At 46.5% G+C, this 27,106-nt stretch overlaps 1 protein-coding gene and 1 pseudogene across 2 annotated transcripts in view; both read left to right on the top strand.

The window, feature by feature from the left end:
• The window catches only part of STRA6 (signaling receptor and transporter of retinol STRA6), a 72,390-nt gene that overhangs the window by 34,631 nt on the left and 10,653 nt on the right, over positions 1 to 27,106 (top strand). Inside the window, exons 3-12 of one of the 2 annotated variants that reach the window (XM_069071183.1) lie at positions 2,561 to 2,627; positions 5,670 to 5,755; positions 6,446 to 6,585; positions 7,506 to 7,672; positions 9,201 to 9,323; positions 18,187 to 18,254; positions 18,690 to 18,766; positions 19,985 to 20,046; positions 21,779 to 21,941; positions 26,077 to 26,152. In XM_069071183.1, coding sequence (XP_068927284.1) covers positions 2,561 to 2,627; positions 5,670 to 5,755; positions 6,446 to 6,585; positions 7,506 to 7,672; positions 9,201 to 9,323; positions 18,187 to 18,254; positions 18,690 to 18,766; positions 19,985 to 20,046; positions 21,779 to 21,941; positions 26,077 to 26,152 — 1,029 coding nt within the window. Of the gene's footprint in view, positions 1 to 2,557; positions 2,628 to 5,669; positions 5,756 to 6,445; positions 6,586 to 7,505; positions 7,673 to 9,200; positions 9,324 to 18,186; positions 18,255 to 18,689; positions 18,767 to 19,984; positions 20,047 to 21,778; positions 21,942 to 26,076; positions 26,153 to 27,106 lie in introns of those variants that run through there. The other variant, XM_069071184.1, reaches the window with a different exon arrangement.
• LOC138148497 (large ribosomal subunit protein uL29 pseudogene) lies at positions 15,814 to 16,167 on the top strand (annotated as a pseudogene).

A 27,106-nucleotide genomic window follows, 5' to 3' on the forward strand; every position in this document is an offset into this window, starting at 1 on the left:
TAAGACTGGTGTGTATGTGTGACCATATCCCATACAGGGATAGACAATAGGGAAGGGAGGGAACGAGCATTTATTAAGTGCCTACCATGTGCCAGGCACTGTACCAAGTGCTTCACAAATCTCTCGTTTGATCCTATAAGGTGTGAAATGCAGGAGGATGTGGGCTTGAGTGGATTCCTCCACCATGGGGCAGTTACAGACTCATTCTGAAACAGCAGGAAAAATACTGGATTTGAAGTCAGAAAACCCGGGTTTCTGTCCCAGCTCTGCCACTGCATAAATCACTTCTTTTCTGAGTCTCAGTTTCCTCCTATGGAAAGAGTTGGATGCGGTATCCCAAGTCCCTTTGGCTCTAAACCCTATGGTTCAAGGACACTACTTGAAGAAGGTTCCAGTGTAAAGTCCGTGTCTTCGAGGGAGAGGAGGTAGGGGAAGTTCCACTGTGGGAACCACATAAAAATAATCATAATTTATTTTGCAAGTGGTGGTTTGTCTTTCATTCTCCCAGCATCCCCTACTTTCTGCCTCCTCCCCTTAGTCTGCATGGTCCTCTTCCTATCAAACCTGCCCTCAGGAGTTATTTGGGTATTGTTCACCATGACTCAGTTCCTGGGCCATTCCTCTCCCAGGGCCAAGTGCATTCTGAACCAGAATAGCTTTGGGAACCCTTGAATCCTAGACTCTGTATGTTAGGACTGGAAGGAATCCCAGAGGTCCTCGAATCCATTTGCCAATGGGGACACTGGCGAAAGAATCTATCCCCATGAAACACGGTTTTTAAGCACAAAGGTAGGGGGAGGAGTGGATTTTGATGGGGACTTTGGTGGGACCACAGGAATCACAGCTCGGGTTGCAAAGAAAGCTCTGTTCCTAACTCCTTCCATCCCCTGCCAGACTCCTTGCCAAAAGGAGGGGACAAGATGACTTGGTAAGTTCTTTGTTGGCTCTCATTCTCTAAGTATTTCCCCGTGGGAGAGGGAGGAAGAGGTGGTTCTGGCCTCAGGCTATGAGGCTGCAATGTTCCTGATTATGGAGTCACAATGTTCTCTATCTTGTAGGGCGGGTTATTGGAGGTCTCCCCTGCACTCCAGTTGTAATTTCCCAAGGGTGATGTGAAGAGGGTGAGAGATGGGAATTTATTGCACGTCCTGTTGAATGTGCTGTGGGAGCCAGGATGGATGAGGGAAGGGGAATGAACTGGAAATATGTGCCAAGACTGAGGTGGTAGGGAGACAGCTCTCTTTCAGGCCTGGCCCCTTTTATCCATCAGGTTTCTCTTCTCCACATATCCATCCAGCCTGGGGCCTTCTCTGTTCTTTCCCTAATCTTCAAGCTGTGTTCCTCTTTGTCCCCCACCCCTGCCCCAATCCTTCACCCTAATAGAAAGAGTTGCACTTGGACTTAGGAACCTTGTTCTCCTCAGTCATTTTTCCCAGCTGGGACTGTTGAGCCATCAATTAACTGCCAAGTCTACTGAGCATCTCCTGTATTTACAAGAGTGGTGGTGGATGTTGTAGGAGAGACATCGGGAAAAGAAAGAAGAAAATGAGGAGAGGAAGACAGTCTCTTCCTCTGGTGTTCTCACAGGCTAGTTGATGAGGCATAGATGTGGAGAATATTAGAACTGGAAGTCGCCTTGAGAGGACATCTCATCCAACCACCCCATTTTACAGATGAGGAAACTGAGGCAAACAGCAGTAGTGACCTACCTAGAGTCACACAGCTTCTGAGTCTTAGAAGTAGGACTTGAAGCCAGAAGAAAAGAAACGAGAATATAAACTCTTTGAGGGCAGGGACCCTCTTTCATTCTTGTCTTTTATCTGTAGTTCCTTGCACATAGCAGAAATTTAATAAATGGCCAGTGAGTTGATTTGATTTCATATCTGCTGATTGCCTGTAAAGCAGGGAATCCATCAAGCCATCTCCTAGTTCATACATGAAATAAGGAGCAAGTCACAGTGGTGTGTAATCCCAAGTAAGACCGGCTGGTCAGACTTTGGGGGTTGTAGGAGTTCCAAGAAGGATGTGGACCCCAGTAGTCAGGGAAGACTTGCTGGAGGAGATGCTCCTAGAGAGGAGACTTGAAAATGGAGAGGATGGAGAATGGGAAGTCATTCTAGGGTTGGGGGGAACGAGCATGTTCATAGCATCACAGAAAATAGACTGACAGATGAGACCATAGAGGTCATTGAGTCCAGTGTCTTCATTTATCATCTACGCCAGCTGAGCCCTCAGAGAGGTGGCCTGACTTGCCCATGGTGCCAGGTGTAGGATTTGAACCCAGACCCCGTGCTTCCAAACTTAACTGTCTGTACCCCACTGGGGAGGATAAAGTACCAATGAGGCTGGAACATGTCGAGGAGCCATGAGAGAGAATGTTGGGCAGGTGGCAGAGGGCCAGGAATTGTAGGGGCTTTAGCCAAAGAGAAGCGTTCCCAATAAAGGAACTCGAATGTGGGTATGGAGCACCACAGACCACTGGCACTTGGCCCTTCTCCCATCCTTGGGTCTGTGTGAGCCCTGTTAATATTTTTGTGTTTCTTTCTCACTGTGTCTCCAGAACCATTCCACCCTGCCAACACAGCTTCCCACCTAGCCTTTACCACACCTGCCTGGCCCCGCTGTCGGTGAGTATACCCTAGCCTGTGGCTCTCCTGCCTTCCCACCAAGGAGGGTCTGCTACAGCAACTGTCCTAGGACAGACGGTGCCTGACACTCACTTGTCCAATCTCAACAGGCATTTTATCAAGCCACCTGTTATGTGCCTACTATGGCCCTAGGGGTAGATACGAAAGTGAAACAGTCTTTGTCTTTAAGCTTTTAGACTATTAGGGGAGATGACATCTATCCATCCATGCAGACATATAAGTAAATAGAGAGGTGTATATATATATATATATATACATAATTATTGTATATACAAAAGGCATCAGCAGCTGGGGCCTGGCGGGGGGGGGGGGCAGACAGGAAAGTCTCAGGTAGAGCTTCAGCTGAAGGAATAGGGATCTGAGTGGTCAGGGTGAGGAGGGAGGGTATTCAATTCAGAGATAAAGATGGAACACCATATGAGAGGAGGAGGGAGGAGGTGGGACTGAAAAGTACAGGGTGAGGAGTGATTCATACTCAGCCTAGAAGGATGACTGGAGCCAGGTTGTAAAACAAGGGAGGAAAGAAATGAGCACTTATCAAATGCCTACTATGTGCTGGACACTGAGATAAGCAATTTACAAATATGACCTCATTTGATTCTGCCAACAACCTTGTGAGGTAGGTGCTATCATGATATCCCCATTTTATAGATGAGGATACTGAGGCAAACAGAGGTTGTGACTTGTCCATAGCTAATAAGTTTCTGAGGACAGATTTGAACTCAGGTCTTCCTGACTCCAGGCCCAAGAGCTCTATCTATTGTGCAACCTAGCATTTATTAAGTGTGAAGTACTATGCAAGGATTTTTTAAAAAGGAACTCTGTTCCTGTGCTCAAAGAGCTTACAATCTAATAGGGAAATTACAACAGGCACACAGATAAGTTTAATAAAAAAAATTGAATGCGATGAAGGTTAAAAAAAGACAAAAAGTGCTCCAGGAAAATGTGAGAATATTTTCTAGAAGGGATTGGGGAAGGCTTCATAGCATCTGAGCTGAGTCTGAAAGGAAAAGAAAGATTTCTACAGGCAGACTGAGGTGGGGAGGTGAGGGTTCTAGGAATGGGAATGAGTGTCCAGAGGCGGAAGCAGGTGGGTAGAGATCAGCAAACTGTTAATAATTCAGTTTTAGAGGAATATACATGTGTGGGTATCTTCAAGGCTCCATCCTTGGTTCCTTCTTTCTCTCACTTCCCCTCCTCTCCCCTTCTATCTCTTCCCCTCCCCTTCCTTTCTCTCCTCTTCTCTCCCCATCCTTTCACCTCCCCTCCCCTCCTATCTCTTCCTTTCCCTCCCCCTTCCTTTCCTCTTCTCTCCCTGTCTCTCCTCTTCCTCTCTAGTTTTTCTTCCTCTCCCCTCCCCTTCCCCTTCCCTTTCCTTTTCTCTTTCTAACCATTAACTTGACTCCAGGTTATCACTTCTGTGCACTTGACCCCTCAGTCTATATTCCCAGCCTTAAGCTTCGCTTGAGCTCCCGCCCTCCACCTCCAGATACCTGTTCTGCATCTGCGCCTGGACATCCCTCTCCACTCCACCTGTCCCAGCTGGACTCCTCCCTCCTTAAGCTCTTCCTCCAAACGTCCCTATCCTACTGCTGTCACTCCATCCTCTCAAACCGGCTCGGAATTTTGGACTCTCCATGGAATTTTCCCTCTCTCTCACCAGTTCTTGTGGATTCAGCCTCTCTAGTACCTCCTCTTTCTGTCCTCTCCCTGGTCCCTCACTGGCACTGCCCTTGTTCAGATCCTTCACCTCTCCCTAGATCTCCCACCCTTCCCCCTCTCACCAGAGCAGCTTTTCTGATGCCCAGGCTGACCATGCCCCTCCCCACCTTCGAACCTTCAGGAGTCTCCCCTGCCTTGAATCTTTCTAAAGTATTTTACGCTATTCCGCTCACTGGATCACCTTGCAGAGGGCTTGGCTGTGTCAGATCTCTGTCTGCCCTCTTCTGCCTCTGGCATTCATGTCTCCTCTGCCCACCTCTTCCTCTCTGTCTCTTGCAATCCTTTTCCTTTCTGGCTCAGCCCTGAGAGGTTTTCCCCACGCTGATGACACTGACCTCTTCAAACTTTGCTATAGCACTTGACTGGACATTCTTTTTGTTCTGATCTCTGTCATACTTACTCATTTATGTAAATCACAGACCTCCTATGAGATCCCAAGTTCCTTTGGGGCAAAGACCGTCACATTGCAATTTTATCTTCCTGCTACCTGGGTCTATGCCTTACATACAACTTAATAAAGCTTTGTTTGATGGTGTGAAATTTGGAGCACTTTAGATCCCGGGGTAAGGAGTCTATAGCTCTCCCCTCCCCTCCTCACCTGCTTCATCTTCATCAAACAACATTAAAATAGGGCTTTAACATTTAGGGAATAGGAAGCTGTCAAAGATTCTTGAGCCCCAGGGAAGTGATGTATGTTTAGATCTATTCATTAGACTGGTCCCAATTCAGGAATAGATAAAAGAGAGTGATTTTGAGGAAGAACACCAGTAGGGATGAGTGGGGGGAGAACCAGGGGAAGGGGGGAATGTGCTGGGGAAACTAACTAAATGTCCTTTTCTGGGATAAGAGGGGAAACAGCAGTAGTGAGGAGCAGAGTCCTTGAATACTTGGCATCTGGGCCCAGTTTTCCTGGGACAATCCTGGCCAGTTTGGGGTTTGTGTAGGGGTGCCCTTCTTTGCTTCTGCTTTCTCCCCTTATTATAATGTGAGCTTCTCAAGAGCAGAGAATATCTTGCCTTTCTAATTGTATTCCCAGTGCTTGGCACTTGGTAAGCAGTAAATGAATGCTTTTTCATTCACTCACTCACTCTGTCTCCCGTGATATTACGTGAGTTGTCACCAGTCCTAAGAGCTCCCTCCCCAGGCTCTGGATGACTTCTTCTTGTCAGAACACTGCACAGATGATTCCTGTCCAGGTACAAGGGGGTCTAAATGAACTCTCTTCCAGCTCTGAGATACCGGGCTTCTGTGCTGGATGCTTGCAATCACCCCAGTTGGATTTGCTTCTCTCCCTTGTAGTTGGCGGCTGTCTTGCTGCTGTCTCTGTTAGTGAAGCGCCGGAGGCTGAGCCTGGGGTGCTGGCATGGGACCTTTGCGCTTCCCAGGTAAGGACCAGGATCCTGTGGGGGCGGGGATGGGGGTGGGGAAGCACCCAAAATGCTGAACCTGCAGGACCTAAGACCAAAGACCATTCGGTGTATAGCAGAAGGCCTGGATTTAAAATCCAAGGGTTTGGGATTGTGCGACCTTGGATAAGCCTCAATTTTCTAATCTGTAAAATGGGAATGATAATCATTGCACACCTGCCTTCAAGTCTTTTGGGCCAGAAAATGTTCTATGAATGTGATTGACTATTCAGAGTATTAGTCCAAGCTCATTGCCAGTAGGCACCTGTCAAAAGTTAGAAGAATTTGTAGGTGCACAAGGATTTCACAGATATCCCGTGACTGCTGAAGACTTGCCTGAGAATCCTTGGTCCTGTAGTCACTGGTTCATTCATTTGAGATTCCTGGAATTCCTTACCTGGTTTAGAAATCCTGATGGGGGAGGGGTGATCTCATCCAGAGAAATCAGGAGTTAGCTGTGAATTCCGGGGCAGGCCGTTTAACCTCTCCGAGACTCAGTTGATTTACCTGTAAAATAGAAACAGCCCCATCTCAGAGGGGTGTTGTGGAAATCTGGTGAGGTAACAAGATTGGTTTGTGAGCATGCGTGGAAGAGACTGCCAACCCTAACCTATTCTCTCTCCTCCTCCCTGTTCCCGTTCCCCATGGATCTTGTCCATTTGGCTGCAGCCCTTTGGATTTCTTGGCAGAAGAAAGTGGCCGACTGGTGCCTGTGGCTGTTTTTGGGATCCTCTTCACTAACCTCTGTGTGCTGGGTTTGGATGAAGACCCTTTGCCCTTCCTTCCCATCTCCTCCCCAGCCAGTCAAGGTAGTACTGTGTGTAGCTGAAGGTCACTTCCTTGATGGCTGTCCTGCCCCCATAGGACTGGGGAGGTGGCAAAATAAAGAGCCACTGTCTTGTAATGGGAAGGAAGGGTCTGCTTGTGTGGGGTGATAGAAGTTAGAATAAAGCTAATAATGGCTGATATTGAGAATGTTGAAAATAATATTTATAATGCTAATAATAGCTAGCATTTACATAGCATTTTTAAAGTTTGCAAAGAACTTTATAAATATATGTATATGTATATACATACATACATATATATATATATTTTATTATCTACTATTTTATATTACCCTGTTACTTATCCCTAACTAACTCTGGAGCCAGCTGAAGTCGCCAGTAATAAATGGGCAGGGGCTATATGGAGGAGACCAGGGGAGAATTCTTGGTCCTTGTCCTTGGGAGCTCCCAGCATGGTCGGGAGCCAGGGATCACACACAGAAGACATACTGGAAGTGATATGTCAGCAAGCTCAGAATGAGATCGTCAGCTCAGGATGCTTGCAGAATTCAGCAGGAAGTAAGGCTTAGAGTGAAGGGCTAATCCAGGGGAGGCAGTGATCTGGTAGTGGTGGGGGGCAGGGTTGGTGGCTAGGGGAAGCAGGGAGAGCAATGACGTCCCAGACATGGGGAAGGGGTAGAAGCCCAGGCCCCGAGGTAGGACTTAGTAGGTCACAGGCACAATGTGCAGGGATACTGCCTTTTAGCAGATTCATCTCCCTACAGGCCAAGGACATGGCTTCTAGGGTCTCTCACTGGGCAGGCTGGTTTCATTTAGCCCTGACATGACCATTATGAGAAACACAAGGAAGACTTTGGCTAAGTAACTATGGTCTGAGCGCTCACCTCTGTTTTCTGCCACCCCTCCCCTCAGTTGCTCTGTCTGTCTGTCTCTTCCTCTAGGCTACTGGAAGACCTTGGCTTTGCTTTACTACCCTGCCCTCTACTACCCTCTGATGGCGTGTGCCACGGTCCGGCACCAAGCCGGCTATGTCCTAGGCTGCTTACTCTCCTGGGCCCACTGTGGGGTCCAAATATGGCATAGAGTGGAGTGCCCTCAGACACCCAAGGTAAAGTCCTGACCTAGCAGAGCATGCTGACTCATGGGGAGATGCAAGTGTAGCCTGGCCTGTGAAAGGCCACACTCGGAAGGCTTGCTTCACCAGGAGTCAGGCAGCCTGGGATTCGAATCCTGCCCTTGCTCCTCCTCCTCCTCCCCCTTACTTTGGGCTCCTCAGCTTCAAAAAGAGGGGGCTGGGATAGGTGGTCCCTAAGATCCTTGGAGGAATCTGGGGGCTCAGTGTGTTGGCCCTGGAATAAGGAAAACTTGGGTTCAAATACAGCCTCACCTACTTACTAGCTGAGTGACCCTGAACAAGTCACTTAACCTCTGCTTACTTCAGTTTCTTCAACTGAAAATGGAGATATTAACAGCATCTATCTTGTAGGGTTGTTGAAAGTATTAAGTGAGATCATATATATATATATATATATATTTTTTTTTTAAAGCATATAGTAAGAGCTTTATAAATGTTCCTTCCCTCATAGGGGACAGGAGAAGTCAGGAAAGGTTCCCCAGAGGAGTTAGGACTTGACCCAGGCCTTGAAAGATAGGAGACCAGGAAGAGGGAAGGAAGGGATCCCACATGGGTATGGGGTGAAATGGGGTGAATGCCATGCATGAAACAACCAGTAGGGATGAACCTGGCATGAGCCCCAGACAGTGGAGAGACCAGCTCAGTGAGAGCAGATGGAGGGTCCATGTGGGAGAGAAGTGTGATAATAGGCTGGGGGGACAGGGGGTGGCCTACAGATTGAGGAGGCCTTGGAATAATACTGGGCTAAGTCCAGGCTTTATCCTGTGAACCGTGAGGAGTCAGTGGAGTTTCTTGAGAAGGAAAGTGACTGGGTAAAAGTTAGCAGGACCACACTATTTAAAAAAAAATCAATTTATTCCTTTCTTTCAATTACTCAGTGGTTGTTTTTTTTTCATTAAAAAAACCCCATTTGAATCACAGGAGATCATAATAAATATATATAGGGTGTCCCAAAAGTCTTAGTCCAGCTTTTAGCTTTGGTGGCCTTTAAATAGCAGTTAGCACAGTCGGTGCTTGATAAATATTTATTGATGGAGTGATTTAAAAAACTTTAATAGCTTTAAGCTGCATTAAGATTTTTGGGACACTGTACATACATATATACACACATGCATGTATACATATGTATATACCCATATATATATATACATATATATCACTCACATTTATAAAGCACACGTTACTCTCATCTCCATTTACAGATGGTTAAACTGACCCTCAGAGGTCGAAGTGATTTGCTCAGAATCACAGGACTCAGAAGTCTCAGAGCCAGGCTTCAAACCCAGATTTCCTGACTCTTGCATTGCAGCTGCATTTGCCTCCATCCGTCTCCAGGTCCCTCCCCCCATGCTTGTGGAGGCCAGTTTGAGACCCCAGGGAGGTGGGCAGGTATAGGAGGTGGGGCGTAGTTGTTCGTCTTCCTCAGGGAGGGAGGGAGAGGGGCTGAGGGTTCCCAGGGTGGCCTGGGGGCAGCAGCTCAGGGAGTTATTGGTCTGTCCAGGTCTACAAGTACTACTCCCTGCTGGTCTCCGTACCCCTCCTCTCTGGTCTTGTGCTCCTGAGCCTTTGGTATCCTGTACAGCTCCTAAGAAGCTGGAGTGGGATGTCCCGGGCCAGCCCAGAGGTAACGTGGGGCCTGCTTGTGCTGCCTCAGTGGCATTCCAGGCAGCTTCGGAAGGTGTGGGGCGGAGGTGGGCACTGAGCTTAGTCTGTGGGCAGAGATAATATTCATGAGTTTCTCTGGCAGATTTACATGTCCCCCCAGTACCCTGCTGGATCATCCTGGTTTAATGGGGATGGGAAAACCATAGATTCCGAAGGTTAAGGGACAGTCCCTCTGGCTGCCAGATCAGTAAATTTTCTATGACAACCAATCAATTTAGTAGCAAGCACTTATTAAACACTTACTGTGTACAGCCAGGCACTCTGCTAGCTCTTTTCATGATAACCCACCAGAAAGGCAGCAAGCATTCAGTCATAATAATGCCAGACATCATGCTTTCCTCATCATTATCTGCTCTAATCTTCACAACAACCCTGGGAGGCAGGGGCTATTATTATCCCCATTTTACAGATGAGGAAACTGAGGCAAACAGGGTGAGCCTAGAATTACCCAGCTAGTAAGTGTCTGAGGCCAGATTTGAACTCACAAAGATGAATCTGCCTGACTCCTATCCACTGCATCCCTTACCCACACACAGGTTGGCTGGCCTCACGTGAATCACACTGATTAACTTCTCTCTCTAATGACAATTGAAATCTAGGTAGCTTTTTAAGGTCTGTGATGAAAATTGCTTGGCCTCTGACACCCAGCTTCTGGCTGTTGAGCGATTTCCCCACACTCAGTTTCGATCCCAAGGCCTGGCACTTTGGGATGCTGGTCTGCTGGGCTTCTCTTTCTCTCCCTGAGCTGGGACTTCTCATCCCTGGGTGGCTGCCACCATCCTATTTCTCCATTCCTGCCACCAAGCTGCTGGAGGAATCCAAAGAATCAGCTGATTTCATTCATTCATGGTACCTGACCTCAGCTAGGCCTTCCTGCTGTTTCCTAATCCTTCCATTCTGTCCTTATCGATCCCCTATCCCAATCCCTGCAGACACAATCCCAAAAGCTTTTCTTCTCTCCTCCCCACCCCCACACTCACAGGGGAGGACCATGCTTCCCCCCTTTCCTCCTCAAACCCAGGATCAAGGTTACCCAGCATGAGGTCCCACTGCTCTCCTCCATCTTCTCTCCTTCCCTTTAGTCTCAGATAAAGAAGGCTCCCCATTCTTCTTCCTGTATTTTATTCTCTCTTTCCCTCCAAGAACTTGCTACACTCAGCATCCTTACTTTCTCATTCATCTTCAATCTCTCCCTCACCAATAGTTCTTTTCCATCTGTCCACAATCATTCAGACCTCCCTAGTACTTAACAAAAAGTCCTTCCCTTGATCTTTCTCCCCCATCCAACTATAATCTCACTCCCCTCTGGCCTGTCACTGTTAAATTTCTTGAAAAAGCTGTTTATAGTGGATGTCTCCTCTCTCTCTCTCTCTCCACTTGCCCTTCACATTTTCTAATTATGCTTCAGCCCTAATTGCTGCCTTTAAGCTCTCTAATGACCCAATCATTAAATGCAATGGATTTTTCTTATTCCTCATCAGCAGCCTTTGACACTTTGGCCTGTCCTGCCTACTAGTCCCCTGGGACATCACAGGCTCTCGGTTCTTCCCTCCAAACTTACTGATCCTTCTCTGTCGCTTTAGCTGCCCTCTCATTCTCAGCCTGACCTCTTGGCCCCCCTCCTTCTCTCATGGTCTCATCTATTTACATGGCATCAGTGACCATTTTTATGCATTTCCATGCCTGTATCCTCATGCCTGACCTTTCACCTGAACTCCAGACCCACATCTCCATCTGGATGGTGTCCTAGCATCTTAAACCTGACACGTCTAAAGCAGCTTGTTATCTTTTCCCTAAACCTACTTCTGCTGCCTAGAGGCTGCTGGTGCAGTGGAGAGACCACTGGGCCTGGAGTCAGGAAGACCTGAGCTTGAATCTAGCCTCAGATCCATGTGGCCCTGGGTAAGTCACTTACCCTCTGTCTGCCTCAGTTTACTCTAAAACAGGGACAATGATAGCACCTGCTTCTCAGGGTTACTGTGAGGACCCAATGAGATAATATTTGTAAAAAGCACTTAGCACATGGAGGTGCTGTATAAATGCTTATTCTCTTCTCACTCCTTTTAATAACCATCTTTGGCACTGTATTCACCAAGTCTTCATGGGAGCATCTTTGACTGTTCTGTCTCCCTCATGTTTCATATGTCATAAGTTGTTGGGGCCTGTCAGTTCCCATATGCAATAATTCCAGCATTTTCTTCCTCTTTTCTATCTCCTCCATCACCTGTAGATGTCCACTCCTTGGACTGTTGGGATACTCTTCTTACAGGATTTTCTGCCTCCTCCAATTCACTGTCCCTGCTTCCATTGCCAAGATAACCTCTCATTCATTCCTTTGGTTATGTTATCCCCTGCTCAAAAGCCTTCTTGGCTCCCTATGACCTACCACATAAAGAGTCCACACATCTCTGCCTAGCATTCAAGACCCTTTACATCCTGGCACCACCTTATCTTTGCAGCTTTCTCTCATAGAATTTCCTTCTGTTCAATCTATCCCTTGGCCAAACTGGGTTATTTTTTGCCCTCCAGACATATCCTGTGCTTTCCCTGATTTTTCTTTTCCTAGTGATGTAAACTTGGTCAAATACCTTTGCTTTCTCTGTTTCTTCATTGGGGGAGGGGAGCATTTTACAGTCACCCAATCTGTGTCAGAGCCAAGACTAGATCTGGGCCTCCTGACTTACACCCCAGGAATTGTTTCACTGCTCCATGAAGAAAGCACCCATAATGACAGCATTGGGACAGGGCTGTATTCTAGTCCTCCTCTCGAGGAAAGTGGGTGGCTGGGAGCGTCTACTCAGTTTTATGTATTTCAGGGAGAGGAACAGTAACTTCCATAAAGACACGCTCACAACCCTCCTCAGACATTGCTGAGAAGGCAGACTCAGACCCTCACTAGCTGTGTGACCCTGGGCAAGTCACTTAATCCTGTTTGCCTCAGTTTCCTCATTTGTAAAATGAGCTGGAAAAAGAAATGGCCATCCCCTTCAGCATCTTTGCCAAGAAAACCCTAAATGGGGTTGTTGAGGTTTAGGGGGTTCTGGGACCCCGAAAGAGCAATACAAAGGTATTGCCCTAATGAATTTGATTCAAACCTTTTTTCAGTCAGAGAAAAACAAAGCTTATTAAAGATCTGCTATGTTGGGTAGACTTAAGGAATCTGAGCATTTGTGACCCTTGTAGGGGCCAGAATGAATCTGAGCACCAGATGGCTTTTATATACAGAAAGACTGTGGGAGGGATCCAGGGTTGGCTAAGTAGCCTGGGGTGATGTAAAGAGGGGGGTCTAGGGAGCCTCTTGATGGCTGAGGATTGTAGAATGGGGTGACTAGAGGTTGGAGACCAGGAACTAAGAGAATGAAGATTTGATAGGATCAAGGGTGGGAAGCATCCTAAGGTTATGTGAACACCGAAGACAATGGAGGGCTAAACCAGGTTAAGGGTAATGTGGACTGGCCATAGCCTTAATGAAAGGCTTATAGCTTAGGTGATCCCAGATCTAGTGGGAAGATTCTAGGAGTTCCCAGAGTCTTGGAGAGTTGGCCATGTAATTAGGTGACTAGCATCCTGGGTTTGGAGTCAGGAAGGTCTGAGTTGAGATCTTGCCTCAGACACTTACTAGCTGTGCGACCCTGGACAAAATCACCGAACCCTTCACAACCTTAGTTGCTTCAGCTGTAAAAGGGGCATAACAACAGCATGGTATCACACAGAGTTGCTTTGAGGATAAGATTAAGACTGCTGGACTTTTAAACTGCCTCCCAATTTGCAATACCTTTCCCCCATGTTTATAAAGTGCTTTGCAAACCATAAAGCACTCTGTAAAGGCTAGCTATTGTTGTTATTACTATTGTCTTTGCTGCTTAAAACAAAAGGTTTTGGACCAGGTGATCCCTGGGGGTCCCTGGCCACTTTAACAGCCTGGAGTTCTGGGGTTCTAGATCAGGCTTTGACTGTGCAGGGCCACCATCTTTCAGAGTAGAGAGGAACTGACCCCTTGACTGTCCAAGGGCATTTTGTAATTCCATTCCAGATAAGTCATCCAGCACTTCTCATTTCTACCAGGCCTGGTGCTCAGGGTTGGCGATGACTAGGACCAAGCAAAAAGCTCCTGCTCTCCCAGAGTTACACTCTACTCTGAGACTACCTGTAGAAAGACCATCGATACAAAGTACTGGTGAAATGAATAAAAGATAATTTCCTGAGGACTGTAAGGATGGCACCCTCTGTGGGAGGGAGGGAGGAATCAGGAAAGGACTCTTGGAGGAAGTGTTTGAGCTGAGCCTTGAAGGGGAACTAAGGAGTTCCTAGAGGTAGATACAAGGCAAGATAACAGTCCTGGTAGGGGGAGGGCACAGCCTGAGCAAAGACTTGGAAGAGGGATATGAATTGTTGTCTACAGGGAAAATCAAGTAGACTAGTTTGATCAGCTGTAGAGTATATGAATCACTTAATTACCTAACATTTATTAATTAGCTACTCTTCACCAGGAGCAACTGGGTAGATGGTGCCATAGTACATAGACACCAGGCCTAGAGTTAGGATGATTCATCTTCCTGAGTTCAAATCTGGCCTCAGACATTTCCTAGCTGAATGACCCTGGGCAAGTCACTTCACCCTGTTTGCCTCAATTTCCTTATCTGTGAAATGAGCTGGAGAAGGAAATGGCAAACCACTCTAGTATCTTTGCCAAGAAAACCCCAAATGTGGTCACAAAGAGTTGGATATGACTAAAACAACTGTACAACCCTGTTTGCCAAATACTGTACTAGATGCTGGAGATAGAAAAGCAAAAATGAAACATTTCCCGTCTTTCAGGGGTTTATATTAAGAGGAGTGATATGTAATTAGCCTGGACAGAAAGTTGGAACCAGAGAGTGAAGGGCTTTAAATGTTAAATGGATGAATTTACATTTTATCCTGCAGACAGTTGGGAGATATTGATGCTTCTTGGTCTGGGAGGTAATAAGGTCAGATTTATGCTTTAACCCCATTAGTTAGGCATCTTTGTGGACGATGGGTTGGAGAGGCTGGATGCAATGTAGACCAGTTTAGAGGCTCTTGTATTAGTGTCTACAATGATGAGGGTCAGAATTGGGTGGTGGCTGGGAGCAGAGAGGAAGGGATGGACATGAGAGATGTCTTGGAGGGAGGGTAGACAAGGACCCTGATGCTGTTGGATGTGGGGGAGGGGGGGAGCAAGTGAGTCCAGAGAGCAGAGGATGATTCTGAGGTGGTGCTGGGGGTGAGTGGAGGATGGTGGGACTAGGTGTCCTGGGGCAGGTGTTACCTTTCTCCAGGTTTCTGAATCATGTGAAAGCCCCTCTCCGGGGAGTTCTTTTTCCAGCTCTGGAGAAAATATAAAGACTCCTTGTCTCTTCCCTTTCTTTATTTACTTCCAGATCCAGAAGGGAAAGAAAATCCCCACTTATATAAATCCCTTAGTGCAAGAGGATTAGGTCTCAAAGTCCCTCATTGAGGGCTATGTTATGGGATCTGACCCTGTACCATGGGAATGAAGGGTTAGGGGAGGTAGGGGCACATTTAGGGTGATGGCAATAACCATATGATCTCACATGTTTGTTTCCTGATTTGGGGGCAAAGGGGCCAGGCCAGACAGAGGAGGGGACCCACCCTGGGGGCCCCAGGCCCTTCCCAACAGCAAAAGTTCTGAACAGGATTTTGCCAAATCCTCTTAGCCTGGTGTTCTTTCCTGGTCCCAGTGGAGATGTTCCAGGCCAAGAGCATGAGGCCCGGAATGACCCCATTGCCTAACTCTCTGCTCCAGCTACTGAGTCCTGTAACAAGATGTGGCCTCCCACAGTAGGCTGACTCACCTTCATCTGAGTGGCCCCAGCCTTCACACTCATGGCAGGAAGGGGGTGGGTGAACAGCAGAAGCAGGCGGGCCTGGATATAGATAGATACCAGGGAGAAATCTGGCAGCCAGGGCTGTTGAATGTGTAACTGTTGGCCAGAGGTAGCTGTCCTGGGGTAGGGGCCATTACAAAAGGGACTGATTACCCCAGTTTGAGAAGACTCTCAGCCTAAAGTCCAGGGAAGGAACAGATAATGTCTAGAGGTCAACATTTGCTAGCCATGAAAACACCTTGGTTGCTGTGAATTCAAATTATTTTTTGTACTTGAAAGGAATGAAGGATTAAGACTGGTGGGTGGACTTTCAAAACAATTTCCTAATTTGGACTACCTTTCCCCACTAGTTTGCTGAATGAATAAAACTTGACCACATCTGTCAATCAATCAATCAATTAAGCCAGGCATGGTTAGGCTCTGAGGATACAAAGCAAAGCAAAGACAGTCCCTTCTCCAAGGAACTCACACAGTAATGGAGTAGACAACATGAAAACAGCTATGTATCAAGAGATATATACAGGAAAAATTGGGGGAACCTCTAGGGGAAAGATAGAAAGACAAAGGACTTCATCAATCATGGCAAAAATCAAGGCCAGGGATCTTCATGGGAAGAAGAAGGAGTTAGATGATTTAAAGGTGGAACTTTCCCAATTGAGATTAGCCAAGGTCACTGGAGAAGCTGCATCCAAGTTATCTAAGATCTGAGTAGTTCGAAAATCTATTGCCGGAGTTCTGACTGTCATCAACCAGACACAGAAAGAGAATCTCAGGAAATTCTATAAGGGCAAGAAATACAAGCCCCTAGACCTTTGGCCCAAGAAGACCCGTGCCATGTGCTGCAGGCTTAATAAGCATGAGGAAAGGCTGAAGACCAAAAAACAGCAGAGGAAGGAAGGCCTGTACCCCCTTCGGAAATTTGCTGTGAGATGAGGAGGGAGAAAGTTCCAGGCATTGGAGACAGTCAGTGAAAATGCTCCCAATCAGGGGATGGGGTGATTTGTTCAAGAAATAGCCAAGAATTCAGGGTCACTGGATCCATTGAGTGTGTGAAGGGGCATAAGGTGTAAGAAGACTGGAGAGATACCAATGGACTTTAAAAGTCAAACAAATATTTGATCCTGGGGTGGATTGAATGGAGTGGGGATGGAGAGGAGTGATACAGTCAAATGTGCCTTTTTCCATAATATTCAATCTCTTTGGAAAATCAAAGCTATCATATCAGTGCTGTATGGAACTCCCTGAATAGAAAAACCCCTCTACTATGCAGATGACCTTCCCTTTGGGTACTGTATAAAGATGGGCTTTCCCTCCTGTAATTTATAGTTTTAAAGACTTGCCTAGGGCACCAAGGGGTTAAGTGACCTGCTACTCTTTGTCCAAAGCAGGCTTTGAACTCAAGTCTTCCTGAGTCCAAGGCTGTTCCTCTATGCACTAAACTGTTTTTCCCATCGTAACAATTGACATTGGCATATAGCCCTTTAAGATCTGCAAAGGTTCACAGACATTATCTACAATTATCTTCCCAGCCGTCCTGAGAAGTAGTCGTTTTTATCCCCATTTTCAGATGAAGAAAACAGGTCTTACAGAAATTCAGTTATTCTGGTCACTGATAAGTTTGGGAAGCAGAATTTGAGCTCAGGTATTCCTGAATAACTGCCTCTCACTACTTCCCCGATGCATGCAAGTTTCTCTGGTCTCATCAGCACAACCTTTCCCCAGATTCGGGTCACCTGTTCCCCTCTTAGTAACAGCCGGTCCAAGTTGGGGCTGGCAAATGTCAGCTGTTTTTGCACTCTTTTGGGAATGATCCTGCCCTCACCTTACTGAAGCTGGTTATCAGATGGCTAGTCTGCTGAAGGTGTGTCCCAGGAGCCTTTCCAGCTAGGGAGCCTCAGTGAAAGCCTGGCCTTCACTGATGCAGCCATCAAGAGCCTAAGGGCAATCTCAGATTCTAAAAAGCTATGGGAAGCACTGGCTCTGGAGTTGTAGGATCTGGATTCAAATCCTGGCTCTGTTATTTCTGCCTCCATCACCTTGGATGAGTCACTTCAAATGGCCAGTGTGAGGACAGGTCCAGAGTGGGATCAGGAAGTGGACAGGGAGATGGAAGACAGTGTAGGCAGAGAAGGCTATGCTAGCTTGGGTGGGGGCAAGCCAAGGATCCACCTAAGGCCCAACAAGAATTGATCAATTCCATCAGACTTGGGAGTCCCAAAGAGGGAATTATGTTTTCCCATCACACTGGGAGCTCCCTGAAGGAATAGACTGAGGCCTCAGTTTCCACATACGCAAAAGGAGACGATAGTAGATAGATACTAAAGGTGATTCCAATTCTAAATCCTTTGCTCTCTGGAGGACAGCAGTAGCATTCTATACCACTCTTTGGGATTCTAGTTTGCAGTGGGTAAGAGTGCCAGGCCTGGAGTCAGAAAGACTCATCTTCCTTAGCTCAAATATGGCCTCCGACCCTTGCTAGATGTGTGACCCTGAGTCAGGCACTTAACCCTGTTTGCCTCAGTTCCTCATCTATAAAAATAAACTGGAGAAGGAAATGGCAAACCGCTCCAGTATCTTATGCAAAGAAAACCTCCAATGGGGTCATGAAGTATTGGAAATGACTGAAAAAACTGAACAACAAATCTCACTCTATGGTTTATCAATCCTTTTCATTTCAATGACCCAATGAGGGTACAGTTATTATGCCCATTTCTCTGATGAGAAAGCGGGCCAAATGACTTGGCCATGGCTGGGAGCTAGTAAACGAACAGAACCTTGTCTTCAACTCTGAGAGATCGAGCACTCTTCCCACAATGCCCCACTAGAGAATATGAAGAAGTGATGACATAATTTTTGGAAATTCCAAAGCTCATCCTAAGGACATTTAGCCCTTTTGTATCCAGTCAGTCATTGTAGGTGATGTCCTTTGTTGGTTCTGTATTCTCTTTGCAGGCTATGGAGGAGAGCTATTATGGAGACTATCTCAGGCATGCCCTCAGTGGGAAGAGGTCAAAACGCAGGTAGGGAGTCTACACCTTCAATTATCCCCCCATAATCTCAGCTGGGATCAAGAGAGGGCCTGGTGGAGGATCTAGGAGAGGGGGCAGCTCAAAGGGCTGTGCTAGCCTGAGTGGGGACAGAGATTCTGTCCAGTCTCTGCCTAGGATCTAACAAGAACCTTTCTGCTCCATCAGATTTGGGGTGTGTATATGTATGTGAGGGGGATCCTAAAGAGAGGGCCATGTCTCCTCTGTTGTACTAGGAGCTCCCTGAGGAAAGGGACTGTCTTTTCTCTCTGTCTACCCCAAGAGTGCCCAATGCAGAGCTTGGCATATGGTCACCACTCCACCAGTACTACTGATCACCAGCAGTGTGGCCTGCCTGTCCCCTAGAATTGCTTTTTTTTTTTAATTCATTTCATGCCAAACATCCTTGTCTGTGTTTCTCATTTCCAGCTCCACGGTGACCAATCCAGGCCTTTCCTCCCGGGTCTTGTCCTGTTTCCTCTCTTACATCTACATTCCACAGCGAGGTGCTGCATGTTTGGGGAGGGTGGTGGTTAGTGGATGGTACCTGGAGGACTTTTGTTGGCCAGTTTCCTCCCCACCCCCACTCTGCTTTCAGCCTCAAGAAGCCATCTGTTTTGGCTTTCTAAGGGAAGCCATCTGGGAATGAGCTGCTGCTATGCTAGACATGGGCATTGCCCAGTCTTCCTTAATGGCTCTCCCACCCCTTCCCAACCACCCCCTCCAAACCTTGGGGAGCTTCCTCCCACCCCCGGAGCTGATGGAGTATGGCTAATGTAGAAGGGAGGTCATCGGAGGCCATTGAAGTGGGGGGGGGGGGGCAGCCGCACAGGGACTAAATGGTTATCAAGATTCTTGATTTCTTTTCTTCTTTTACTTAGACAACAGACATTTATAAAGTGTTTGCTGTATGCAGAGCCCCTTGAGAAGTGATTAAGAGAGACAGTTTAGAGGTAGACCCTGGAGGTTATGATATGGTGATGATGCAGACAGAGCTTACTGTATGTGTTTGTGTGCTGGGGGGAGGAGGGGGTGACGAAGGAAGACTTCCTGGAAGATCTGGGCTTTAAACACTGAAGAGGATTTCAGCAGGCAAGTGGGGAGAGGAAATGCAGGTCTAGGGAAGATGTAGAGGTTGGTTCTTGGCTTTGAGCCCCCAGTTGTCCAGTTAGAGCAAGATAATAACACTGCCTTCACCAGAAGGTGATGGGTTTATGTGAGGGCTCATGGAAGGAAGGTCTCCAGGCCTAGGAGATGCTGTGATGTTTCTACTGTTCTCCTTATAAGACTGATCAGTCTTGAAATAAGTACCTCTGCCTCTGAGGGTCTTTCACAGAAGCCTTTTCAGCTTGGGAGCATGGGTCAGACCTTATCCTTCACTGATGTGGCCTTTAAGACCCTGAGGTCACATCCATGTCACTGTGACACACTGGAGAAGGACTTCAGGTGAAAGGTGCCTGGTTAAGGGTTAATGTAAAGAGTCAGAGGATCCAAGGATTTAAATGTCTTTTGTCTGCCTTTTACTACCAAAGTGACCTTAGCAACTTCCTTCCTCTCCTTAGGCTAAAGAAGCATGGGCAGGTTGGTGCAAAGGTTAGGGCCTGGTTCAAGAGGCCAGAGGTATTTTGGTCCCTAGGTTGAGCCCGTGTGATCAGTGGAGGGGTGGACCTCTGGGAGTACCAAGTAGGTTCTGATCACTCTGACCTTCCCTTTGGGTACTGCAGGTTTTCGGCTTCCCCTGAAACTCATCCTTTCAGCTACCTTGGCAGTGATCACAGTTTACCAGGTACACCCCTTGCTTTCCCACCCTCATGTTCTCTTCAGTCCGTACCCCTCATCTTTACTACCCCCATCCTACCTCATTCCCCTATAAGGAGTCACCCCACCCCCATGCCCTAAGGACATGCCATTTTCCAGGGCATGCACAGAGGTAAGTCAGTACAAACTTTTTACAAAATTTACAAAATTTTTTTACAAAATCAACAAGAATTGATTCCCCTGGGCACCATGGCCCGAGTTCATTCAGCTGTTTTGACATCAAAAACTCCAACTCAAGAATTCACAGAATCTCAGTTAGGTTCCAGCTCATACCCAACCAAAAATTTTGTCTCCAGGGATGGATGTGAACCACATGTGGCCCTCTAGGACCTTAAGTGCAGCCCTTTGGCTGAATCCAAACTTCACAGGATGCAGGTTTTCTACCCCCTCACACTATCCTTGAGACAGACCGTCAAGGAGGGCAGAATAACCATATCCAGAAATAGTCCGTCCAGCTTTAGATGCGCAGGTCTTTAAGCAGAAGCAGGGCACCCGTTGTGGGGCATGTTAAAGGGGGGATTCCTTTGGAGTTTGGGGGCCACAGTGCTTGCTCTCAGCACTCACATCATCCTATGATGGTTATTCTTGCTCTTTTAAGCATACACCTGTCTTTGCAAAGCATTCACCCATTGGTCACAGTTCTGCCTTCTAGGGCAGGATGAATTTCTGCCACATGAGATAATATCTGTAAAGTACTTAACACGTTTCCAGGCACATAGTAGATACTTAATTCCCTTCCTATGTGACAAAGCATTGGGCGTGGAGTTGGAAAGATCTGAATTCAAATCCTATCTCGGACTCAGTTTCCTCATCTCTAAAATGGGAATAATTATAGCACCTGCCTCTTAGGGTTATTGGGAGGAGCAAATGAGATTACCTAAAAGTGTTATATAAATGCTAGGAAGCTATCATAATCCTCTTGAGACTTCTCTAGACTAACTATTCCTTATTCCATCAATAGATTCTCCCATGGCATAGTCTCAAGACCTTTCATTATGCCGTTTGCCCTCCAGCTCATTAATATTCATCCTTAAATACGGTAAACTGAACATAGTCTAGATATGGTCTGACCAGGCCAGAGAACAAGGGGACCATCACCTCCCTTACCAGAAACCTCTTAATTGTTCCTTAATGACTGGCATGGGAGTTGTCTTCTGCTCCCTTTGCCCCAGGGGAGGAGAAGAAAAAACTCATAAAAATCATATCACAATTTGAGCATATCATCACTAGAAAGAAAGAACGATTCATCCCAGCACTTAGCTCACCCTCACAACAGATAGGCGCTTTTCCCTAAATAGAGTCTTCAAAAGCCCTCTGCAGTCAGAGCCTTCTAATCTGAATTTTCTGAGGCCCAGATGGCCAGCGTGAAGAAGTGAACAGTCGGAGGGTGTTAGCACTTTCAAATACATGCAGTGATCTCCTCCGAAGAGAAAAAATTGCTTTCTGGTAGAGAGAGAGATGCTGTACTTGGGAAGCAACTTTCATGAACAGCGAAAGCCTTCTTCTAATGAGTCAATGGTTGATGATCAGCAGGTTCTCCTTTTTAAAAATTTCTGGTTAACAGTATAGGGATCAGCTTCTGGTTAGCCCTGAAGGAGATGAGCACCGGTCATGGGTTAGTGGGGTCTGAATTAGTGATCTTCGACCATCCTAGGAGCCTGTAGGGTCGAGACCAAGATAACGTTGTCACTGCTTCCCAGGAGGCCCTGCTGTTCCTGGTGGCTTTTGTCCCCGTCATCCAAAAGGCCAGAGCGGGAATCACAGAAGAAGTCACCTACCTGCTGGCCGGCTTTGGGCTGGTCCTCTCAGAAGACAAGGTGGAAGTGATAGATCTGGTGAAATACTACCTGTGGACTTTAGAAGGTAAGCGTACCAGGAAGTTCACATGTGATGCTTAAGGTTGAGTGGAATCAGGGATCATCCCGTTCATCCTCTTATCTCCAGATGGGGCTGTGCTTGAATGCAGCCCCATCTGGGGCGGGGAGGGGGGGGCGGTGACCCTTCAGTTTTCAAAGACCACTGGAGGAAGTCTCCTACTCTCCCTCCCTCACCCCTTCCAATACCATTGACTCACTCACCCAATGGAGCATCCTCTTTCCACTTGTCCAGCCTCCTGCCTCACCCTAAATCCTTGGGTTTTAGGAGAGTGGTTGGGATGGAGCATGGCAGACGAGGCATTAGAAGCAGTACAGATGACATCTTTTAGAGGACAGGGGAGATTCCCCTGGGAAATTCCCACAGAGTTAGAGCCACAGCAAAGAGAAGACAAGTGGAGACTGATGTCACCAGCACTTTTTAGGGTATTCAGAGGAACCAGGAAGTGGGAAAAGAGCTAACGTGTCTTGGATGAGCAGTTGGCTATGGTGAGAGTGAGTGACATTGGATGTGGATAAAAATGTCTGGGCCAGCTATATATAGGAGGAGGAACCCCACTTGGCTGCCAGCGTTGGGGGGCCTGGGTCTCTTTCCCCTTATGTCTGTATCGTGGAGTGTTTATTCACAGCTGACTCTTTTGGTCTTGGGTTAAGGATTGGGGTCCTCCAGAGTAAGTGATGATGAAACCATATTTCAGAACTGGCCTCGAGCTGAACTCTCCAGAGAAGGGGCGCCTTAGGGCAGGCATCATTTAGCTGGCACTAGGAGAGAAAGAGAAGAAAAGCCATATGGTCCAAGTATTAGGGTCCAACATTCAATGATAACTCCAAAAGGGGGGAGGTGCCCAAGTTGATGGCGCCACACTGCAGATGGCGTGTGCGCTGGGATGCCAGCTTGTGCTGTAGCAGAGCAGATGGTAATTTATCTCAGTCACGTGACTTGTGGGGAGCTTGGACCAGGAGCAGAGACCCTACTGTAGCCATTGGCTGTTGTCCCCGTCCTCTGCAGTTAGTGGCTTCCCTTATACCCAGTGATGGTGTTTTTACTAATGTAGAGAGGAATAGAGTGAATTTCCCATGTTGTCAAGATTCTTTCTCTCCATCATTAATCCCACCCCCCCTCAAAAATCCCTTTCCCCTCCCAGAGACTTCGCTCCTTCTCTCTTTCTCTCACCCTTCTCTCTGGTTTCCTGCCCTTTCTCTAGAACTGGCACATAACAGGTATTAATGCTAACCTGTGGTTTTCTAGCAGGTGCATCAATGTATGGGGCCCAGGCTTGGGATTACACTCAGACTGATACTTTAAAAACACACCATAATAGCAGACAAGTGTCCAGGACAGGGAGGAACAATCAGATAGGTGAACTGCTTCTGGGCCCATTGTTGAAGTTAGCTGTGGTTGGTTTATCCCAGTCCAAAGTGATATCTCTCCTTCCTCTCACCTCCTGTAGAAGAGATAAAGAGAGGAATTGTCCCAAGAAGAGGGTCTAGTGAAGATCTCAATTTCCTTCTCAGAACTCTTTCAGCAGAACCCTCCCCATTTGCCAAGAAAGTTCCCTCTTCTGTAAGCAAACCTTGCTAGCCTTTCAACTCTTGTGGCATTGAGACTTTGGCCTTCCTAGTCTTTGAGCCACCTTGGCTTCTTGGGGACAAAGACCTGCAGCATTCACATTGCTGGACATCTGTCCCATTTCTTCCACTGCCACCATTCCTGGGTGTCCTGACTCCAGCATCCATTCCTAGCATCCGTGTTCTCTTTCCCCCCTTTGCAAACATACCAGATCATAAGTGGGCTCTTCCTAGGTTCATTCACAAAGGAAATGACGTATAAATTCAGACATAATCTAGAAAACTAAGACAATCAGAGGTACATAGAAAAGAATGATCCTACAGTACTAACCTGTCCTGAACAGGTAGCTCAAAGCTCCCCTCTTTCAATCTCTGGGATTTTCTAGGCTTAACTTAAATGTCTTCCCATGAGACACAAAATGAAAATGACTCTTCTCCAGAACACTTCATCCCTTTGGGATTGGTCCATCTGGAGCTTCAAAAATAGTTTGATTTTGCATTTTATAATCCCAGGCCAACTTTCAGCCAATTAGGAATCCTTACGGTGGGGGCAGCTAGGTGGCCCAGTGAATAGAGCATCAGCCCTGTAGTCAGGAGGACCTGAGTTCAAATGTGGCCTCAGACACTTGACACACTTAGTAGCCGTGTGGCCTTGGGCAAGTCACTTAACCCCAATTGCCCTCCAAAAAGCAAAAAAAAAAAAAAAAGGAATCCTTATGGTGACTGGGGAATTTTTTGATATCCCACCCACACATTCCTGTTTACCTGCTACCTTAGGTAGCATCCCCCAAGAAGACAGTTCAAATGACATGCAACTTTAGAGTTAAAGACATTCCACAAACCCAGGGTCATCCTCAAGGGACAGCCCTCAAGGGACCCTGAAGACACCTGCTTTTCTTTACAAACACTTATGGTCTGTCTCAATCATTTGACATTTAGCATGTCCAGCCTAGAATTGTTGGCTATAATTTCTTGGGAGTGAGTCTCCTCTCCCACACTAGACTAAACTTCTAAAGGGCAGAGATGATGATTTGTTCCCCTTTGGGCTCCCTGGAGCACCTGCAACAGTGCTTTGCATAGGATGGGGAGTGGACCTATGTTTTCATTGGCAAAGGGAATGACAGGGTGAGGAAAGTTCCTTTAGTAATGGAGGTTGGCACCTTCTTTATAGCCTATGGACAGCTGCCAAGAGAGCTGAGAGGTCATGTGTCATGACCCAAATCTACTTGCCTTGTAATATAGTAATAGATATTTATTGTGCTTAATAAATGGATATATACCCAGACACAGAAAGACACAGAACATGCTTAGGCATATGTTCATTGAGAGAAAGTGAGAGAGAGAGAGAGGCGTCTGTGTTTGTGTATGTATGCATATGCATGTAAATACACATACAGATATAGGTAAATAGATATAATACATATAAATTTAGATACCTCTAGATAGATATAGGTATAGATGCAGATTAGATACATATAGAGAAGGTACAGTTTTAGCCAACATTTTCCTTCTCTAAGGCATGGGGGTATAGATGAATGGCCTTTATTAATAACAAACTTAGAAAATATGCTTTCTCCCTTGTTGAAAATATTAGCTAGTGTTTCATCTTTAGCCATCCCTTTTCTGTGTCCCCCCTCTACCCATTCTCTATCTCTCTCCTCTGTTCCTCTCATTTTCTGTCTCTGTCCCTTCCTCTCTTTCTCAGAAACATTGACTGAAATATTTCAAGACCCCGGACTTCCCTGGCAGGGGCATTCCTTCCGCTGATACAGATGGTGGCTCTTTTGACTTAATTGATGCTCTTTGAGGGTTGTCATACCTCACCCTGCAGCCACACTGAGGAGGAGAAGTTTCTCCATATTTAGGTGGGTGGGCCCATCTTCAGAGCCCATACTCCAAGTCCTGGTTTCATAGGCACCTGCGGCAGGTCGTACTTGGTGCTGGCTGGGCATTGAGAACCAAGGTCACTTCAATACTGGGATGATCCATTGTATTAATGGAGAACAAAGTATATGTGACCTATAAATAATATAGATGTGTAAGCATCAGGCATTTTCTAGAGGGTGAAATCTATATAAGAGTCTTGACTGCCCATTCTCATGTAGAAAGAGCACTGACAAATAGTTATATATATTTAAATTTGAAAAAAGTGTCCTGTAAGTTTTTTGGGGGGAGGAAAAGGGGGTTGTTTGATTTTTTGTTTTTTGCTTGATTTTGACAACATCTTTCTAAGTCGTTTGCCTCAGTTGGACACTAGAATGGATTGGTATTATTGTAGCATATGCCAAAGGACGGCCAGTGGGGAGTGTCCTGGGATGGGGGAGCCAGGCAAGGATTGGACATTTCACTCTGTATAATCCACAAACTGGATCCTTAGAATTGATGGTGTTTCTGATAATGGTCATTCCTGAACAAGGGACACAAATCCTATGGCAGTCATTCCTCTGGGGACTTGTGCCTGAGAGAAAGCCTAGCTCAGTGGATGGGGGAGGTCTCATTTATGTCATTGTCCTTTTGTTTCTGGACACTGACCCTCAGGCCCTTTCTTTTTCCAGTGTGCTATGTCTCTGCCCTGGTCCTGTCCTGTTTGCTCACCTTCCTCATGCTGACAAGGTCAATGGTGACACACAGGTGAGTGTGGTTTGGAGTAAGGAGAGGGAAGGGCAGGAGCTAATTGGCTCATGGAACTGACCAAGGAAAAGATGGTATAAGTGCCCTGACCTCCTGAGAGCTTAGAGGGAAAAGGGATGAACATGAAGTCACAGGACTTGAGTGTGAATCTCTATCACTTACTGCCTGTGTGACCTTGGAAAAGTCACTTAAAACTTTTTGTGACTGAGTTTCTTCATTTATAAAAATGATGAGGTTGGACCAAATGATTTCTAATTATCTTCCCATGATCCCACAATGCTGATAAGACTGGGAACTTAACAAGATAAATTGGAAATAATCACAGAGGGCACATATTGGTATACAGGGGGATCAGGAGGACTGCCTAGGAAAGGAATTTTGAGAGTGATTTGAATACAAAGAGTCTTGGAAACTAGAAGTTGAAGGGCAGGGAAAGGAGAGAATAGAATGAGGAAAATGTACAGAACTATTTTTAAAAATTTGCTTTTTGGAGGGGGGAAGCCTGGGCAATTGGGTTAAGTGACTTGCCCAAGGTCACACGGCTAGTAAGTGTTAAGTGTCTGAGGTCAGATTTGAACTCAGATCCTCCTGACTCCTGAGCTGGTGCTCTATTCACTGAACCACCTAGCCGCCCCTATAAAGGGCTATTAAAAAAAAAAAAGGCCTGCTGGGTGGAGAGATCAGTGAGGTAGAACTGTAACTAGGATGAGCGACAGGAGCTTTTTCCTAGGGCATGGAAACATATAGGGCACACAACTTTAATACATACACTCCTTCAACACCCTATAGTCCACTGAAATAACTAATTTCCCCTCCTACTCAATTGAATTTATTTTAATTGCTTCTTTTATTAATTCCATATCACAATTCTTAAAGATTATTTAATAGTAGGTTTCCTGTTTCTTGCCCCAGGTGCCACTGCCGCTAATTATTACTCTACAGTGAGGTTATCAG

The sequence above is a fragment of the Petaurus breviceps genome, unplaced genomic scaffold, assembly GCF_028583685.1.
Source record: "Petaurus breviceps papuanus isolate PSGF00001 unplaced genomic scaffold, PetGlider_PUasm1.0 90825, whole genome shotgun sequence".
Classification (NCBI taxonomy): domain Eukaryota; kingdom Metazoa; phylum Chordata; class Mammalia; order Diprotodontia; family Petauridae; genus Petaurus; species Petaurus breviceps.